The sequence below is a fragment of the Trachurus japonicus genome, chromosome 1, assembly GCF_045865225.1.
Source record: "Trachurus japonicus isolate A0001 chromosome 1, Traja_1.0".
Classification (NCBI taxonomy): domain Eukaryota; kingdom Metazoa; phylum Chordata; class Actinopteri; order Carangiformes; family Carangidae; genus Trachurus; species Trachurus japonicus.
Genome location: NC_140907.1, coordinates 31,421,833 through 31,442,224, shown reverse-complemented (window position 1 = coordinate 31,442,224; position 20,392 = coordinate 31,421,833). Strand labels below are relative to the sequence as shown.

Here is a 20,392-nt window from a genome sequence, read left to right as displayed (position 1 = left end):
CTAGACCCAGTTATTGCAGCGGTTCTCAGATCAGATTGTGCCACATTTACCTTTCATACAGTTCTCGTGTCAGACTTCATTGCATGTAGCAATAGTTAAGTGTATATTCAAGACTTGACTATACACTTAAAAACTACTAAATACAGCAATATATCCAGGAAATACATCTCAACAACTGAATCTTTTTATTTTATTTATTTATTTATGTTGATTTAGAGAAAAAAGACAGAATTACTGTAAGAGAAAAAAGTTCAGAAAAGAAGAGTGAAGGAAAAAAGAGAATAAAAAGTAGTTTAGAGAGGACGAGTAAAAGAAAAGAGAAAAGAATAGTTACTGTAAGAGAAGAAGAGAAAGGGTTGGGGAGAAAGTCATTTCAGATGACGCTGGATGAGGTCTCCCTGCTCCTCTTCCACCTGCTTGGTTTCCTCAGCCCCAGAGAGTGGCGGATCCTCGTCCATGTTGACCTCCTGTCTGATCGGGGGGCCATGTCTTCTTGGAGAAGCTGGATGCTGCTCCACTCTGGTGTGGAGGCCATGTCTTCTTGAGGAGGCTGGATGTTCCTCCGCTTTGGTGTCAGCTCAGTGTTTAGTGAGAGCTGACTGTTGAGCTGAGCTCTCAGCTCCTTCAGCTCTTCCCTCAGAGCCAGGTTCTCGTCCGATGCTTTTTGTTGAATTAAGTGGATCTCTTGGGTCATCTTTTGTTGGAGGGTGTCCATCTCAGCCCTCGGGTTTTTCTCAAGGAGCAGGTGTTCTGTCACACTGGCAGCATGAGCCTTCATTTTGTACTCCAGCTCATGCTGCAGGTTGTCGGCCTGCTGAGTGGCCCTGAGGACTTCAGCTTCATACTTCTGGGTGTCTTGGTATGAAGCCTCTTGGAGAGCTTTGTTCCTCTCTTTCTCCTCTCCAAGCTCCGTAGTCAGCTCACTATTTAGTTGGAGCTGAGTGTTGAGCTGGGTTTTCAGCTGCTGCAACTCTCTCTTTACAGCCAACTCCTGCTCAGATGCACAGGTTATCTTGAGTTGGAGGGCCTCGATCTCAGCCCTCAGGATTTTCTCCACAGTCTGACCTTCTGGCTCCCTGGCAGCACAAGCCTCCATGTGTTTCTCGATTTCCCTTGGCGCCATCGTTTGGACCTCAAACATGTCCCTCAGTTGTCGGACTGTTAGCTTTCTTTTCAGTTCTGAACCAGTATTTGCCATTGTGGTAGTTTTAAGAAAGTTTGACAAACGTAGCGACTAAAAATCACACTGCTGACACTGAAGCCGTCTGCTTCAGCATTGTCTGTGTAATGAGCTCTTGTGTTCTCTTTTACAAGTATTGCCTGATGATGTCACAAGACATTTTGACTTTGAAGTTGAGTGTTCCATTATGACATCATTGCCTGATGATGTCATAACAGACATTTTGAAGCTGAGTGTTAATTTTTTAATTATTTATTTATTTATCTAATTATTTATCTATTTCTAGTGCCACAGGACTAATGCTAACTTGCTAACAGCTATGAAATAACCGTCAATTGATAGCTTTCATGTGACGTCACGGCCCGTATGGAACGCCCCCCTGGTGGTCAAAACAATCCACTTCCCCGCGGCTTAGGACAAGGCAGAAAAACACACACTGCTCCCTGCTGCTTCAAAAATACCCGTGTTATGGCCCAACTGGTGTCTGATTTAACTGGTTACCGTACTGAACAACAGCTGTGCTGCACTTCCGTCCGCAGATTTGTCACAAATTCACAAATCAAGCCACAGTTCACATGTTACTGCAGCGTTGTTACTATGCTTCTGTGAGTGAACCTGGCTTATTCCTCCAATCTACAGACATCAGCGCCACACTACTCTCACTCTGCACAACACTGCAGTACACTATGACAAAGCCTGTCATGTTAAAGTTACGAACTAATGGAAAAAACTCTGGGCTCAGTGGGCTGGAGCTCAGCGGAGCTGCGGTACCAGGACGGTGTTCCCGCACAGGAAAGTTACAGGTACATTTCTACCACTTCAATGAGTTCAGAAACATTATTTTAAGATTAAAAAAAACTACAAAATGGGGCTTTTAATCAGAAACCAGTTGAGCCATAACACCGGAGGTATTGGTTGCAAGCGGTGGAGGATGATGGATTCTCCACCAGGTCAATGTAAACATCGCCCAACTGGAGCTTCGGCAGGGAACTGGTCATCTTAAACAGCTCGTATACAGCAGCTGGTGTTGTATATGGGTCACAAGTGCCCAAAACTTCAAAGTTGTTTTTATATCTTTCTTTCTCGGCTGCTGGCAGATGATTTAAGTCATTACTCGGTTGTTTGTCCATAGAAAGTCCGTTGCGCTGCCATTTTGGAATGTTGCTTTTGACCGCCAGGTCCCTGGGAAGTGACGTCACTGAAAGCTATCAATAGGTATTATGGTTTTTGATCAATCATCGTTCAATGACCATGATCATTCTTGGAGAAATGTTGAGATTATAATGTTCAGGCTAGAGTGGAGAGTGGGAGAAGTTGTCGGAAATTGTCTGAATTTTTCTATTTACACGCTGCTCCGGGCCACAAATTACAGTCTACACAGATGATTTTTTCCACAGTTGTCGACAAACTTGTCCTCTCTCACACAATGTACTCAAAAAAGCAGAGCGACTGACAGAATTTAAACTGTGAATCTCTGAGTGCAGCAAGATACCCTCCTGCTCCCCACTGAATCCAATACAAAGGGTTTTGGAGAGAAGCAGGACCTCTGTTTCTAACTTGCACAAGTTTCCAAACTATTGACTCTAGAAACACCAAATCATATTAAAGTGTTTAGGAAGTCCTCTGGATGCTCACGTTCTGCTTCTTTTTCTGATAGGAGTTACAGTTCTGTCACAGTAAGCCCAAATGCGAGACTATTGCCGAGGCAGAAGGCAGGACCGCAAAGAAAAGGAAATACAGTCCAAGTGAAGCGCTGGAGCCCCAGGCCGAAACCCGGATGTCACAGACAATGGGAGCCTCAAGTGTTATGCTGTAACGAGTAGGAGGGTTGTTGTGGTGGGCTGGGAAGCAAGTGCTAGCGGCGGATGCTAGCCACCACCGCTAGCGGAAGTTAGCATCGAGTTAGCGGGAGTTAGCGGTGGCGGATAGCATCCGCCGTTAGCACTCGCTAGCATCCATGACAGCTAGCGGTGGTAGCAGCCCTCCTGCTCTGCTGCATGGAGCTTAACCTGAGCTCTGTCATTGGCTGGAGAGAAAACACCACTCTCCATCCAGAAGTTTCTAGACTGTTTTTCTTGTTTTAACAGGCCTATACTATGTGAACTGATTAGTTTAGTTAGTTTAGTAGAGTAATGAAAAATCCAACAGTGACTTGAAGCAGATGTCAGTTTTATAAAATGTAACTAGTCTTCCCCTAACTTAAACCGATCTGCTTTCTTTGCCTAAACCTATCACCACAGGTAGGATTCAGTAACAAACTCCGGTGTGCCTTTACCATCAAACACAATCCCCTCACTTTACACATTTCATTTGGTACCAAACGTGGCCAAACATATAAGCATTACAAAAATGTAATTCATCTGAGTTTGACTTTGTATTATGAATACTGCCACTTTACTGTGTGTGGTGTTCTCCAACCTGTTAAAGCATCAATAAAACTATTGGCTTCCAGATATAATCTAGTTCAAATATATAAAGTTTTACAGTATGCTCCAGTGAGTGAGATCTGTCTGAAAGTGTGATATATATTTCATCACTTTATCTCTGTGGAGCGTGAATCACTGCAGACAATGAGGCTATGAACTACAGACACATCACAATAAGACAGTTTTAGTCTATAAATAGAGGGAGGGCTGTCGTGTGTAACGATGGATACGACCACATCAGTAGACATACACACAGACAGTGATTTCAACATATCAAGCTGAACAGTGGGTCGTAAAGATGAGAGTTTAGACTATAGGCTACCAGGGGAAAATGTGACATGATATGTCTGATGTTTTTATGTGGGAGTGTATGTGTGTGTGTGTGTGTGTGTGTGTGTGTGTGTGTGTGTGTGTGTGTGTGTGTGTGTGTGTATTTCATTCAACCAGACAACCTGACTAAGCAAAGATTCTTCTTCTTTTTTTCAACAGTAATGACCCAAGGGAGAAGATGAATTACATTCATACCAGAATGAAACCACAGCTCCTGCTGCTGTCGCACAATCTGGTGCCTTGTTTAACAGCAGCTTGTCTCTTTAAATAAGTTGCGGTTACTCCTCATTGTCCTTCACCTTCATGTGTTTAATCTTACAGGGGATTTGAACCATCAAACCTCTAGTGACACAGCTGCATCTCAAATGCTCACACATTCTTCCTGTAGCTATCCACATTAAATATTTGTCTGCGGGTGAATGCACATGTGCAAGTGTGTGCATGCAAAAATGCAGAGTGAGGGTGTGTTTCCAGCATCTGAGCACACTGAATGATGCTGTGCTCATTTAACAACAAAACCATGCACCTCCACCTGGCCGGTGCTGCAGACACCACAAATCTTCACCCCTCACCTCCTCACCACACCAAAGGGAGTCTCCCTGTGAGCTCACGTCTGGAGCTCAGCCCACAGCCTGTCTGAAACAGGATAACACGGCAACGTTGTGTTTATCTGTTTGTTGGTAGCATCTTCTAAATACACTCAGTATATAGGATTCATCCAGTTTTAGATGGTGAGCACATGGTTAAGAGTGCGAGTAATCTACCCAGCCAGTTTTAATCTGTTTTAAGTATGTAATCTTCTCATTATGATCACTGTGACAATAATAAAATGAACATTTTAATTATTTCATGCTTTAATGTTGTTAATTTATTGTGAAAGCACTGTATTAGTTACTTTTTCTATCTGCTCGACCTTCCTAATATCGGCATTGATAATGATGTGAAACTTTAAGAACGTAACAAAATGCTACTCTGCACCATAAATATCAGCATCATCAGCTGAGACTTGAACTCTAGGTTGATCGACATTAAAAACAAAATTCTGCCTCTAACTCTTGCTGCAAATGTGCGCAAGGTTATTTCTGACCTCTAACCTCTGAATTTGTTAATGGTGCTTCACTTCTATCAGACTGTTGGACTCGGATGTATATAATTCAGAAATTCTTCTCCCTTTTGAAACGTTACACCTACATTTCCCAATGCAACTCAACCATTATTAGCTCTGTTTGAGATCCTGTTGCATTTTGCTAATATTGGCTAATGTGGCCTGGAGACATCTGATTTGCTTCTGTCTGGCACCTCAACCCCAGATTTTCTTTTTTTAAATTTCCGTTCAAGGGACATCCCTTGAGGAAATGTATCAGCTTTTGCACAGCTGCACACTTGTTTCACATGTTCAGTAGTTGGCCTACCCTCCAAACTCTTTAAACAGACTTGGGTGTGTGAAATCAAAGAGTTATTTATTCCAAGGTTGGCAAAGCTAAAGCAGCTAAAACACACATTTGAAACTACAGGGGTATATTGCCATAATAGAATCACTCCGAAACATGCACATTTGAAAAACAGCATGTTTTGTAGGGACAAATATCCAATAAATCATCCTAGACAACCAGTTCTGTTACAATGACCTCAAATCACCTCCATGCCTGAAATCTAATCATTTATAATGATTGATGTATCAATATTTTTGTATTTGTGCATGAAAACATGTGCATGTGTAAGTGTGTGGGTGGAAAGTTGGGGTCAGGATGTCTAATGGAGGGCTAAACACCCAAAAGAAGGATCCACCCAGAGAGACTCACGCAAGCCTATCAATGGAGCCATTGATACATGAAAGGCCACGATGGATGGAGGGAGTGTGTGAGAGAGCACGAGTGTCTGAGTGCGTTAGAGTGAGTGTGTGTCTGAGTGTGCAAGGGGAAAGAGATTTACGAGAACAAATCCGCCAGATGTAGAGTGTGAAGCAAACTTCAGACATTCATGTTTGCCCAGATCACGACCTCGGAGAGAGTTTGATTTTTCCATGACCTGCAGACATTAGACATATGTTTTCCTGCAGCAAAAACTCTTTGACTGACTTCCTGTTCCTTGACCCCTCTTTTAACTCGCAGGCTTTTTTTGATGTCATTCAAGTTACTCAATAGGACAACAAACTTTAGGGGCTTTTGATGTATAAATTTGCACTGGATGATGAATCCCATTGAAACAAAATAGAGCTCATTCTGTTTAGGGTCAGGATCACACACCAGGCTGAGAGGAACACACACTGCGATATATCAGAGCATCAGCCAAAGCAAAGAAGAAAAAAAAACCTTATTGTTGACAAATCTGTTACAGGGTTTCTCTGTAGTTTACAGATCCTATAAAGTAAGACTTTGATGAGTTTGATTATAGATCAGTTCTAGAGTCTGTATTAATACTGTTCACAGTGTCCTCAGAGAAATACACACAGCCCGTATTCAGAAACTGAGTTTTAAAACCAGCCGTCAGAACTTCCTGTAACTTTGTGATGTCACAACAAAGCCGTCACCAAGCCCCGCCCACTTGGACCCACAAGGCTCCAACTTTAAGAGATCTGACTTCTCTGAGGTTTTACTTGACATCTGCTATAGTATCTTTATTCGATCATGCAGAAATCATTCAGCCAATCAGAAGGCTGTGCCCCTCTCTTCTGATTGGTTAAGCTCCAAAGAGAAGCATGAAAGAGAAGATGTAAAATTAAACTGCGATGTTTGGTTCTTACATCCATAAATATAACTTCTTGAACATCAACACTCAAAATAAAACACAAGGAACATGTCAAACCCGAGGCCTCTAAGTGTATTTTTAAAGCATTTTCTGAATGAATGAAGTGTTAAATTTATTAATTCCAGTGTTGTCGTCGAGAGCAGGTTGCAGTGTGGACGGCGGGCGTATTGAAGTGCATGTAGAGAATCTGTGGTTAGGGTTTGGCAACAGAAGCATGTTGGCTAAATGGCGTGTGGTTTTCATTAGTATGTTTGCAGCCGTGCAGAACACTGCTGATGATCATTACAACCTATTAATTGACTCCTCTACTACGACCAATAAAATGCATCAAGACTTAAAGTGGCGGCGACTTCTCTTTCATCCTCCCCACTCATTCCTGCCCTCGCTCTCACCCCGTTATATCTGTCTCATCTCTGATGCTTTTCACTCTGCGCTAACTCTTCCACAGTAAACTACCCACTCTGTGTGGGACCAGCTGTCTGTGTTTTGATTTTCACTTGTTGCTCGGTGTGTCAGCGCTACCTGAACTGTGGCTAACACTCACATTTTCATCCGGCAACCGCACCCACAAACACACACACACGCACGCACGCACACACACCTTAAGTGGATACACAGGGGTGAAAATGCTGCTAGCAATCGTAAACAGCAACGAGACGTCACATAAAAGAAAAGACAATTTGATAAATGTTTGCTGAGACTTCCCCCGTATACGCCTGAGCCTGTTTTATCATCTCTACATCTTGATATATAGTTAATGGCAACAGTACTGAAGTAACACACACGTTGTTAGAAAACGTCCTCACAGTGCAGATAATTAGAGAAACTGAGTGAAAAGTGAGAAAGGTCTATTTCCCCAAATGGACATACATTTGTATGCAGTCTTATTTACTTGTTATTCAAACAATTTGGCTGTAGAATAGACTTAATAGAGTAGAGAAGAGGTTGGTCATTTGAGTCCAAGTCGTACTTTTTTATTTAATCTGTGGAGAAATTGGCCATTCAGGCATTTCAAACACCTGGACGGACATAAAACTCTCTAGGATGAATCATCAGAGCAAACAGACCATGTGGCACAGTGCAGGAATGTGCACAACAAAAAAAGCCAAAAGGGAAGTCAACTTGCAAGAAGCAATGAGGAGAGACACATCCATTTACAGAGCTGTTGTTACATTTTCTCTGCATTGATTTAATTCAGTCATTAAGGATTGGTGGTAATTCTGCAACTTCATATTGAAGTGTTGTGTTTCGGTTCCTTTTTTTTCTCACTCCAATGAATCATTTACTGTTCATTACAACCAAAATGACAACAGTGAAACACAAAAGAGTAATTACTGTCCTATCCGAGTAACAAAAGCAGGAGGTGTGATGCTTCCTGTTCCCTGTACCAGCATCAGGAACTTTCCCCAAAGCTTGGCCAAGAGGTTTTTTAGCTGCCTAAACTCACATGGGGTGGCACAATCAGAAAATAAAACTCATCATCATTAAAAGGGAACATTTTCCGCACACCATCACTTTTTCTACCGATGGAGACAATAGGAGAAGGAGAAACACCACACCTTGTTGGCAAAAGAATGAGCAGCCAGGGAGGAAGGAGGTGGAGAAGGAGGGGTTCATCTCCAACCTGAAGGCAGTGGTCCAGAGGTGTGTGTGTGTCACAGGAATGAACAGGAAGCGGATATTACTTTTTTCTTTTTTTTTTGCCCCTATCTCTATTAGTGTGAGGAATGATAATGGAGTCCTGATCCACATCAAAGAGCAGGGACGTCCGCCATCACAGTAAACTACATAAACGTCTGTAAAGCCCCAATTCGCGTCATTAGAGGTAAGATGAGGCTCTAATAAGCCTCCATAAGGAAATTAGGCTGTGGCAACAGCAAACACACACAGGATACATCAAAGTACATTCAGACATCACACTGTGTACACTATAGGACCACAACAAGAGAAGGTAATTTCCACATACACCAGTTTCAACACTACAGCAGATTAAGAGGACAATCCTTTCCTTCTTCCTTTGACGATGCAAGATTGGCTTCAGTAAAGATCCAGCCTCAAAGGAAAGCCTTACTCAACACTGTGTGTCAGGTGGTGTCTAAGATGAAGGTAATGTCTAATTTAGTCATTCATTCAACATTTTTGCTTCTGTGTCCTTAAGCAAACTCTGTGTCCTCTATCTAACAGGTTGTCTGATGTAAAAGGTGAAGTAGTAGTAGTTTGTTCCAGCACAGATAGGCTACGACTAATTGGAGCAGTTACGGAAACAGCGCCCTCTGGAGGAAGGAGGTAAAGACTAAAAGAATAAATAAGTGGCCGCACCATGAAAATGTCATCAGGCCATCCTTGGACATTTCTGCCAAATTTGAAGCAATTCCCTCAAGATCTTACTGAGATACAAGGTGTGGAAAAAACACAAATTCCCCCAGAGAAACAAAAAATGGTAAAGCAACATTAGAGAAGAGTTTTGGTGAATATTCTGGATTTGGACAAAATCTGGTAAAGAGTAAGTGTATCGGTAAGTACCTGCCTGACTATTTACTCAAAGTACTTCTGAAGACCATACTGTCACAGCCACAGAAAATATTGATCGACTTACAGTCTGCAATCTGGGTGCGGAAACTTTAATTTACAAGGAGGGCAGTGAAGTACAGAATTACAAAACAGATATTCAGCTTCCTCAGTTTTGTGTTGTTGCCCCCTCAGATGTCAACATCTGATTGGTCAACAGCAGAGTGAGTCACAGCAACCAGGGGTGAACGCAGTGTGAAAGATCATCATTATTTGGATGAATATACTGTAAGTCCAGTGTTTTACTGTAATGTGACAAGGTACAAATTGTTACTGTAACTTCACCATGTGTACTTTACTTTGATTTTCAACAGGGATGTCAAACTCATCTTAGTTCAGGGGCCACATACAGTGCAATTTGAATTTAAGTGAGCCAGACCATTAAAAATAACAGCATAATAATGTATAAATAACGAGAATTCAAAATGTTTACCTTTGTTTTAGTGCAAAGAAGTACGAGTACATTATTAAGATGTTTACATTAGATGACCAATCCTTTTACAAAAACATTATGAACAACCTGAAATTCCTTGAGAAAAATATGTGCAATTGCAGCAATATTATGCCTCTTCTGTCAAATTCATCCCGCAGGGTTGACACCTCTGTTTTACAACTTTGTACATTTTCTGAATAAAATGTGTACTTTTACTCTGATACAATTCCCCTAACGATTTTCATTACACATTACTACAAAACAAAATTTGAGGAAATATGTCTATCAAGACAGCAGCTTTGGTGAATCAGTGTTCCTAGATTCCTAGAAGAGGAAGAAGAAGAAGACCGACGTCATCTCAGCAGAATCAACAGTGACTGATACCATCATGGAGGAGCGGGCTCTGATGCTAACGCTACAACTCTGGTAACAGATGACAACTGCCAAGACTACGGTGGTGATAAAGATGAGCCGTGTGCCAATTCAGACGCTTGAAACTTTGGTGGGAGCCATTTTGTTGAGCCTTTAAATTGGGGACAGGCCTTGTTGCGACGCTGTGACGTAATTGGCCTTCGAATGCCTCCCCCAAAGGGTGCAGCCCCTGAATTGAGACACAGCTCTAGTCTGGCTGTAATTGCAAAAAATGATTTCATATGTTTGATTGAGAAATGCCTCCTTTGATCCATTGAGGGAATGGTTCCTTAAAAGTCCTGGAAAAGTCACTGTCGTTATTGTAGTAAACATTTCACAACTTATTTGCTGCAGTTTTACAGTTGTGCCTGCGGGCTTATCTAGCTTTATCACCATTCAAAGCAATCTGTGTAACACATTATATTGCTCGAAATTCATCTCCAATGTACTATTTTCTCTCTTGTTTGCCTTGAAAGGGGTGTGAGTTGACGGTATTCTATAAAACTTGCGCGTTTTGTTATTTTTATCAAAACGATTAGTGCAACTAACAGCACAACAAGGCATGATCGCCGCTCTGTCTGCAGGCGACATGCGCAGTAGAACGTCAGCGACGTAGACTGATAATCCCTCTATATTTGATAAAATGTGGGTGCCCCATGCTTTATTATAAAGAAGCCATGATAAAGTTTGTAATCAAAATTCTACCTGCTCACTGTTTTTAACTTTTACCTTTAGTAACAGAAAATGTGATGGTTAATTAAATCAAATATTTAAGAAGTAATGTTCTTAAACTTTAACGTCTACCAAAGTCATTATTTGTAAAAAATTAAAGCGTTTTATACAAGCAAGGCAGTTAAGTAAATTTAACGCTTTAATGAGCAGACTGTTTACATAATATCCAACTTTATGCAGACAGGTTTAGAACATTAAACATGACCACATCTTTTTGTAACATAATTTGGATTCAGCTCACTGATGGTGAAAGAAATGGGAATTTTCCAAGAAGTGTCGGATTAGTTATTCAGTGCTGGGTGAGCATGGGAATGGAGAGGATGGATGGATGGATGGATGGATGGTGGTGTAATGTAGGCAGAGGTCAGGGATTAGGTAAGCAAAGTAAAGGATTTCCAGACGAGAGAGTAATCTAGACGTGTCGATATTCATCCTCTAAGGGGGAAAAAAAAATTTAAAAAAATACGGGGTTGAGGAGATTATCCTGATGGCGATTGCGTAATCTCGGTGTGTGTGCATGCTTGCATGTGTGTGTGTGGGTGTGTGTGTGTGTGTGTGTGTGTGTGTGTGTTATGGTGAGCAGACAGCACAATTAGTCACTCACTCAGTCGTGGCCTCGGGCTGCGACCAGACACACACACACACACACACACACACACACACACACACGTCACATCAGGCATGCAGCTACAGAGCAGCAGCACAGTTTAACGCACAGGAACGAATCAAACCAACTGATGAAAGAGCTGCAGAGTCACTTTTTCAACTCAGTGGGGAACTTGGATTTCCCCCCTTTCTCTCCTTCCTCCCTCTTTCCTTCTTTCTTTGCCCCTTTTTTCTAAACCACATCCCTTCTTTTTACCCCTTTTCCTTCCCTTCTTCTCCATTCTTATTCTTCTGTCTTTTCCTTGGTTGCATATTCACTTTTCAACTTGTTTTCTTCATTGTTCCCTCCTCTCTCCCTTCTCTCCTTCCCTCCCTCCTCCCTTGGTCATCTCTCTCGGTGATCTCTCTCATTCGATCCTTCCTCACCTTTTTTCCTTTCATCCGTTGCACATTTTCTTAAAACTTCTTGATTTATTTCTAATTTATTTTCCATCTTTCCCTTGTTCTTTCTTTCTTTTCCTTTTACTGGATCCTTCCTTATACTTTTCATCACCAGTCCTTCTCGCTCTCCTCCCTTTTCCTGTTCTTCCCTCCTTTCATTTCCCAGTCAGACCTCTTTTTTCCTTCTGTCAACCCCTTTTCCATCACCTTCTCTTTGATCACTCCTCTGCTCTTCCATCTCTGTCTTCCCCGTTTCCTCAATTCAAAAACCACCTCAACCACTTTAATCCACTTAAAGGAATTATCAAATTATGCTGCTCGGTTTATGATGTCATAGTTCGTCATCCTCTATTTTCCAGCATCCCTCAGAAAGTCTTGTATCCGTCTCTCTTTCTCACGTACATAAACTTCTCAGAGGTGATGTCAGTGTGTTTGATTCCCTCCTTTTCTTCCATTGTCTCACTGCTGTAAATCCCCTCATCCGTAACAAATACATTGGAAAAGTCTTCTCCATAATAACCTACAATAGGTCTGTAAGAGTGTGTGTGTGTGTGTGTGTGTGTGTGTGTGTGTGTGTGTGTGTGTGTGTGTGTGTGTGTGTGTGTGTGTGTGTGTGTGTCTGTGTCTGGACCTATTCAGCAGTGGTTCTCCCCATTGTTACACATACTGTGCACTAGGCCAACAAGGGATATTATGGAGTCACCAAGACCTACTGCTTAAAATCAAATGTAAAATCATGCAAAACAACAGTAATATTAATGAAAATAATAAAATAAATAAAACATTATTTCCAAAAAACATATATACAATTGGCTATTGCTTTAGCCCCATCCTCCACACCATAGGACTGGTCCAGGATTCAAACCACAAACCGGCGTCTGGTCTGACAATGTCAAACAAGTTTTTGTATAACAGAAACAAAAATGACCTAAAATAATAGAAAGAGGCACAAATGGTGCAAATACACTGTGTATTACTTTATACGTATGTGTTTGTGTACTTGTGTACACTCTGTCTGTACACTCTCTGTTAATCCGTACACACACCATACAGCTGCTCCATTGATCTACTTGGGCTCATATGAAGATCAGGATTGCTATTATTATTGGATTTAGAAGATTAGCACACACCTGCATGGCAGGACATTAGAGGGCTCTCGGAGTGGCGTGCATGTGTGTGTGTTAAAATGCGCGTGTGTGTGTTTGTGTGTGTGTGTGTTGTACAGTAAAACCATCTTGAAAGGAAGAAAGATGAAAGAAAATTTGGCCATTTGAGCCGTTTTAACTTTCTGCTTCCTGCTATTACTCTGCGCCATTGATCAGTCTCCTCAGAGGGACAAAAGAGCAGAAGGGCCTGTGATACTTTATTGTTTATGGATTAATCTGGAGAGAGAGAGAGAGAGAGAGAGAGAGAGAGAGAGAGAGAGAGAGCAGACAGACCTGTGGGTGTTTGGTGCTACGTCTCTCGCTGATGTTCAGAGGAAGTCTTCCCGTGTAAACAGGAAACGGTGAGGACAGTGGATGTGACAGCAACAGGGAGGATGGAGGTCAATCCGACATCAAACACACACTCACGCTCATCTGAACGGAAAACACGGCATTCAAGTTTAAAATATGAATTCTCCACACTACAAATGAAATAGAAACTAAAAAAAACACAGATGGTCCAGTTTTATAATAGAATTGTTCTTCTTGGATTTCACTGATCGCAAGAGGACGTGCTCTCTTTTTGCGTGTCGTACTGCCAATAACTTTAAGCAAGCAAATATTTTTTAAGCGTCCATGGATTCATTTTACTGTGTTCTAAGATCTGTCTCTTTATGACAGTTTTTTTATTTACACTGTTGCCCATAAAGTTGGAATAACTTTGAAGATATACACTTTATCTATCAAAAATAAATCATATTGTCACAATCATTTCATGTAAAGAGGTAAAAATATATATATTTTATTCCAACTTTATGGGCAACAGTGTACTTATGCAACATAGAACATGTATGTGTGCAATATTTCTTGACATATTCTATCCTTCTCATTAATATTAGAGTACAAGGACATTTTCTTATATTTTATTTTTATATTTTTCCTGAACATCAGTATATTTAACTGTATTTTTCATCCTTATCATCATCCTCTTCATTTTCCCTATTCCTCCCTATCGAAGTCTAATGTAACTAACAAATTTCCCCCCTGGGATAAATAAAATAGTCTAATTCATTAAAAAAATCTTATACTCCTGCTTTAAATATTGGTGCTATATGTTTGTATTTCACTCAGTTAGCTGGCTAGCAATAGCACTAATTCCTCCTTGACGTAATTTTAGTTGAGTATCATGTGGTGTGAATTAATTTCAATCATGACACAGTTAAACAACAGTTTCTGGAGTTGTACAGCGACCGGCTACTGTCTCTATTTATATGTGTGTGTGGAGATAAATAACTGCATACAGACATTTATAGAAATTCATACATGCTCATATTCACACTTGACACAGCCGTGTGCATGATTGACATTTATAAGGTGTATATAGTTTCTGGCAGCAGTACACACACACAAACACACACATGAAGCAGCATGCAGTGAGCAAGTGAAGTATTAATATCAAAGAATGTAGAGAGCGAGCAGGAAGTCCCCCTACATCAGATAGAGTTTGTGGAGAAAGAATGGAAACCCAATGCCCTCATTACCTTATCATATACTGTAGAAACAGGTTAGCTTGTCACAGTGTGTATGTGTGTGGGTGTGTGTGTGTGCGTGTGTGTTGCCTGGTTAGACTTTAAGTGAAGGAGCATTCCTGAAATAGTTTTACCTCCCAGTCATTTTCTCCTGCACCCTCTCTGTCCCTCTCTCTTGTTCTCTCCTTCCTCCATCCCCTTATGCATCTTTCATGCAGCCTCACCTGTCCTCCACTCCTGCCCCACATTTTTCTCTTCTCTCTCTTTCTAGGAACTATGAATTATGATTAAATGATGATGTCTAGTGAAAATATAAACAGTATATACAAGTATTCACATTATATATCCTTAAATGCATTGTTTCAACCAATCAATACAAGGTTGTTCATATTATTTATATTACTATAGAAGTATATGAAGATGGAGATGTTGCTGGGCAGTATGGATGTAATTATTATCGTAATTACCTCAGTTACATATAACGTCATTGATGAGTCCACTCTCCAGTCCTTCAGGTCAAGTCCACATGAACAAACCCAGATGCAGGTATTCGGCTCTGAAATGATAATATATATATATATATATATATATATATATGTTTCAAGATGTCTGCCTGCTGCTATGTTTTGACTGTCCATCATTAACTTATTCAAATTAGACACAAACAAAGGTCAAATGTTAAAGGTCAAGGTCCTCCCAAAACACTTTTTCAGCCACAATTCAATATTTAAAACAGCCATTACGACGACATGTCACAAAATTGGTTAATATTTTATAGGATACTGAACCAACAGGGATGTGACCTGAAACTAATCCGAGTGGCAGAGAGAAACAACAACAAGGTGGTGAATCGAGTTCTGTTTTCATCAGGCTTTTACTGCATCGAGACAGAAGGTCACATGTAAATGTATAAAATAAAGTCTGTAGGGAGTTTAGTCTGCACTTAAAGTCTCAGGTCCTGAGCTGCTGCTGGCGTCAGAAGTGCAGTGCAAGTATTTGGGGCATCAGGTCACATAGAGGAGGAGAGAGAGAGAGAGAAAGACACAAACACAAGTACTGCATCTTCAAAGATTAAAGGATTACAGTCAGTTACTTCTGGACAAACACAAATCAGACTTTTCAGTGTGAGAGCGTTTCATAGTCTTCACCTGTTTTCCCCAGTCAAGACTGTGACCCCGGCCATGGAGGGTCACACACACCCTTAAACACAAACCCAGGAGAGTCAAGTCTGTGTGTGAATGGATGAAGTTGTCCTGAGAGGTTGATGTTCCTCCTCTGCTGACGCATTTCCACTGCTCCACAGACCCGCACAGACTTTTCTTAGCATCTCTGTAAAAACCACAACTGTGCAAATTTACACAGACAAACCACCAAAACTTCCCCAGATGGCAAGTTTAGGGAAGTGGCTTTCCTTCGAGCATGTGTGATATGTGTATTTGTGTCTGGTGTACGTGCTTCTTTGAGTCACGGTTGTGCGCGCGTGTACGCTCATCATTCGCACCGGCTTGTTGCTTTTTCTGTGACACTTATGACGCTTTGTTCCAAAATTAAGACCCGGCAGAGTCAGAGTTTGTTTTTCGTGCATGTGTTTGCCCTCACGTTGGGGAAAATAACCTCGGTTGGAAAAGAGCTGCGGTCGCGCGCCTCACTGGAAGTTGTTCATCTCGAAATAAAAAGGTTAAACTGCTGGAGAGATGGGAAACACAGGTGCAACACGGTGCAGAGTCGTTTCAGATCTGTCGGCCTGCAGACTTATCCTTCTGATTTTAAGCTGAGCTTTGGTTGAGAATAATAGCACAGCTACATCCCTGATTCTTCCTTTCAACATGAATGGTAAGATCTTCTCCAGGAAGCATCAGGATATTCAAAATACAAGAGATGAGATTTTCAAAATGCATCTCTGCACTAATGCTCAGTTTTATGCATTAATTTATGACCAAAAATAACATAAACGTATTGCTAAAATGTGCATTTTTTAAAGTAGTGCACATGTATTTTATGTATTTAACTTGAGAGGATCCCTGCAGCTGATGTGTGCACACGTTTTGAAAGAGGGCTTTATTTATATCAAAATCGTCGCTTTGTGCAGCATCCAGTCAATATTTTGGTGTCTCAAAACCACAGCAGAAAATTTGAGCTCCGGCCCTGGGGGGGGGGCGGGCGATGGAGGGCCTGAGTGAAGGAGGTGCTTCCCTGTTTCAAGGCCATTATTTGTTTTTTTTTTACAACGGAAAATCCTGTGAAAGCTGTGCAGCGCTAATTTGCACACAAGGTAGGCCAACGCTGCTCCACACTCAAATCAACGCCTCATTCATTACTTCTTCAGTTTTTCTCCTTTATACTCTTAATAGGTCACTTGAAAGATGGAGCAGAAAGACAGGGAGCCTCATTCACTCCCCCTCTTCCTATAAGCTCTTGTCAGCAACACAGTGCACATGTTATGAAAGTGCATGAAGGGGCTGTTTGATGTATGACACCAAGACCTTATAGGAAACCTATGGAAAACTCTTGGTGGCCTGGTTGCAAAAGGATCACAGGGCGATGAACAACGGAAGGATTGAGTGAAAGACTGAAAGAGAGGGAGGAAGAGGAAGAAAAAAGGGAGCGAGGAAGATGGGGAAGATGAGGAGGAGGAGTAGTGCAAGACTCCCAGCCCCAAAGGGCAATCCTCACGAAGTCTCAGAAGTCTTGGAGGAAAAAAAGAAATAGAAGATTGTTTTCTTTCTGGAAGGTAGAGGAAGGCAACCCTCCTACAGCGATACAAGTGGAAATTCCCACCAATTCAACAAACCGCCCTTCAGATCAAAGTGTGTGTGCGTGAGTGTGTGTGAGGAGAGTGCTACACCTGTGAACAGAGCCGCCCGCACCTCAGAGGTGAGGAAAAGAGGTTTAAAGGTGCAGAGGAATGCAGGCATTAAAAATAGCTGGGAAATAGGACACTGTAAAGTTGCAGCACAGCAGATGAGACACAAACAAGCGCGTTTTGATTTCATATTAATGCTACTCATGGTTAGAGTGCTCCCCTGTTGCAACAGGCTGTAATTCAGTACTTATGCAGTATAATAACACAAGTACTTTGATTAAGCTGCATGACAAAGTTCAGGTAAACCATCCAAAACTATGGGTGAATTTTTAATCAAAATCAAAAAAAGTAGCTGTGACATCTGAATCTCACTCTGGTATGTGTGAGGGGGTATAGCTCAGTGGTAGAGCATTTGACTGCAGATCAAGAGGTCCCCAGTTCAAATCTGGGTGCCCCCTTCATTATGTACAATAGCAACACTTTAACTACAAGCACATTTGGACTAAAAAGCTACATGGGAACCTTAAATGTCTCAAAATCCTGCTTCTATAATGGAGATTTTGGATTGCTTTTGCTTCATCAAAAAAGTAGCTTTCCCTTGCCTTAAAGCTTCAGTTGGTAACAATTATTCAGTCATATTTGCTGGAACTGTCACTATATTCTGATGGTCAGACATTAAATGAGTAATTTAGGACAAAATCCAACTCCTCTGGCTCCACCTACAGCCTGTAATCGTATTTGCCAAAATCCACCGCGCCCGACGATTCTCCACCAGTCAGGTAGAGGGAGCAGGAGGAGCAGCCAATCGCCGCTCCTACACGTCGTGCTATGGATACGGTACATCTTCTGTGGGTGCGTTTATGGCTACTTTGTGTGTGTCTGTGTGTGTGTGGGGCGCTTGGCAGAGGCAAAGACGGTTTATAAACTCTTTGGCAGAGGTTCATAAAGGGACCTGACGGAGTATTGTCTTGAAATTTCCGACCAAGTCGCGGAGTTTACTTTCACTTTCGTCAACTTACCAACTGGAGCTTTAATCGTGACTTTCCTATGTGAGGGGGTATAGCTCAGTGGTAGAGCATTTGACTGCAGATCAAGAGGTCTCCGGTTCAAATCCGGGTGCCCCCTTCAGTGCAATGGCATGACTTTAACTTCAAGGACATTTGGACTAAAAAGCTACATGGGAACCTTAAATGTCCTACTTACCTACATACAACTGGAAACCCAACTGGACTCTGTAGAAGCAACAAATGTCACATCCACATTACAATCAACGAAAGTAAGGTATCTGCTGGGTGACTGTTATATTTGGGACAGATGTTCATGGCCTCAGACCTTTGGACACCACAAATTCTGTCACTGCAAGTTTTACCATTTCCTTTGAGTGTGTTTGAATGTAACTCAGTGGTACCATATTTGACTGGCAGACATTGAATCTCAAAATGTTTTATAATGGAGATTTTGGGTTGCTTTTGCCTCATAAAAAATTGAGCTTTCCCTTGCCTTAATCGTGACTTTCCTATGTGAGGGGGTATAGCTCAGTGGTAGAGCATTTGACTGCAGATCAAGAGGTCCCCAGTTCAACTCTGGGTGCCCCCTACAATAGGAAACCTTTACGTTAAAGGTCAAGTTAAGATATATGAACTACAGGTCCTCACCCATCCAAGTATATTCAGGCCCAAACCAAGCAAATATGAATCTCAGATTGTGTCATAGCGGATTGCAGTTAACAAGTTAATGTTCTGAGGTCAGATCCAAGTTACCCTCACTCTTAATGAAATTTTAGACAGCAAACTCGAACATAGTTGTTAAACTGTACCAGTTTGGTAGAGGGGGTATAGCTCAGTGGTAGAGCATTTGACTGCAGATCAAGAGGTCCCCGGTTCAAATCCGGGTGCCCCCTTCATTTCAATAGCAACACTTTAAATAACTTTAACTACAAGCACATTTGGACTAAAAAGCTACATGGGAACCTTAAATGTCCTACTTACCTACGTATAACTGGGAACCCAAATGGACTCTGTAGAAGCAACAAATGTCAGATCCACCTTAATCAACAATAGAAAGGCATCTGGTGGGTGGTCGTTATATTTGGGACAGATGTTCATGGTCTCAGACCTTTGGACCACACAAATTCTGTCATTGAAGTTTTACCATTCCCTTTGAGTGTGTCAAAAAAAGTGGCTTTCCCTAGCCTTAATCAGGACTAACCCATGTGAGGGGGTATAGCTCAGTGGTAGAGCATTTGACTGCAGATCAAGAGGTCCCCGGTTCAAATCCGGGTGCCCCCTTCAGTACAATGGCATGACTTTAACTTCAAGGACAGCTTTATGGGAACCCAAAATGTCAGACAAATGTACTTCCTGCAACCAAACCACATTAAGTTACTTTCAAGTTCGACCATGCAGAGGCAACATCGATCCAAATCCACCACGAATTATAAAATGAAAAGGCATATGATGGGCTTTCATTACATTTAGTACAGATGTTCCTGGCCTCAGACCTTTGGACCCCAGGTCATAGTGTTGTCATAGTTTTACCGTTTCCTTTGAGTGTGTTGGAGTAGAACTCAGTGGTACAATATTTCACAGCAGAAGCCATACTGACATTAAAGCTCAATATCACGTTTCTATAATGAAGAGTTTGGGTTGCTTTTTCTTCATCAAAAAAGTAGCTTTCTCTTGCCTTAATCAGGACTGGTCCATGCGAGGGGGTATAGCTCAGTGGTAGAGCATTTGACTGCAGATCAAGAGGTCCCCAGTTCAAATCTGGGTGCCCCCTTCAATAAAAGGGCAAAACTTTAAATGATTTTAACTTCAAGGACATTTGGACCCACAAATTAACTCACTGGAACCAAACCACCATGAGTTACTCTTGGGTTTGACCATGATAAGCAACAAATGTCAAATACATCTAACATTCAAAGTCATGTTGTGAGTGTATATTACATTTGGTACAGATGTTCATGGCCTCAGACCTTTGGACCCCACAACCTCTGTCATCATAGCCTATCATTTCCTTTGAGTGTGTTCGAGTGGAACCC

General features: G+C 41.6%; 1 protein-coding gene and 6 non-coding genes across 7 annotated transcripts; 6 read left to right on the top strand and 1 right to left on the bottom strand.

The window, feature by feature from the left end:
* Positions 1 to 351: 351 nt before the first annotated feature.
* LOC146992293 (uncharacterized) lies at positions 352 to 1,286 on the bottom strand. Its single transcript, XM_085792451.1, has one exon. It carries the CDS (start codon positions 1,196 to 1,198, stop codon positions 374 to 376), a length of 825 nt encoding a protein of 274 aa, XP_085648577.1. The 5' UTR covers positions 1,199 to 1,286; the 3' UTR covers positions 352 to 373.
* A 16,452-nt stretch (positions 1,287 to 17,738) lies between these two features.
* trnac-gca (transfer RNA cysteine (anticodon GCA)) lies at positions 17,739 to 17,810 on the top strand. Its single transcript has one exon. It is a non-coding gene; the product is annotated as a tRNA-Cys (tRNA).
* A 595-nt stretch (positions 17,811 to 18,405) lies between these two features.
* Positions 18,406 to 18,477, top strand: trnac-gca (transfer RNA cysteine (anticodon GCA)). Its single transcript has one exon. It is a non-coding gene; the product is annotated as a tRNA-Cys (tRNA).
* A 399-nt stretch (positions 18,478 to 18,876) lies between these two features.
* Positions 18,877 to 18,948, top strand: trnac-gca (transfer RNA cysteine (anticodon GCA)). The gene has a single exon. It is a non-coding gene; the product is annotated as a tRNA-Cys (tRNA).
* A 232-nt stretch (positions 18,949 to 19,180) lies between these two features.
* On the top strand, positions 19,181 to 19,252 carry trnac-gca (transfer RNA cysteine (anticodon GCA)). Its single transcript has one exon. It is a non-coding gene; the product is annotated as a tRNA-Cys (tRNA).
* A 316-nt stretch (positions 19,253 to 19,568) lies between these two features.
* trnac-gca (transfer RNA cysteine (anticodon GCA)) lies at positions 19,569 to 19,640 on the top strand. The gene has a single exon. It is a non-coding gene; the product is annotated as a tRNA-Cys (tRNA).
* Positions 19,641 to 20,058: 418 nt separating this feature from the next.
* trnac-gca (transfer RNA cysteine (anticodon GCA)) lies at positions 20,059 to 20,130 on the top strand. The gene has a single exon. It is a non-coding gene; the product is annotated as a tRNA-Cys (tRNA).
* The last annotated feature ends 262 nt before the right edge of the window (positions 20,131 to 20,392 follow it).

What these genes read in the sequence shown, in the direction of transcription:
- LOC146992293 (XM_085792451.1), bottom strand. Translation starts at nt 1,198, where the DNA reads ATGGCAAATACTGGTTCAGAACTGAAAAGAAAGCTAACAGTCCGACAA.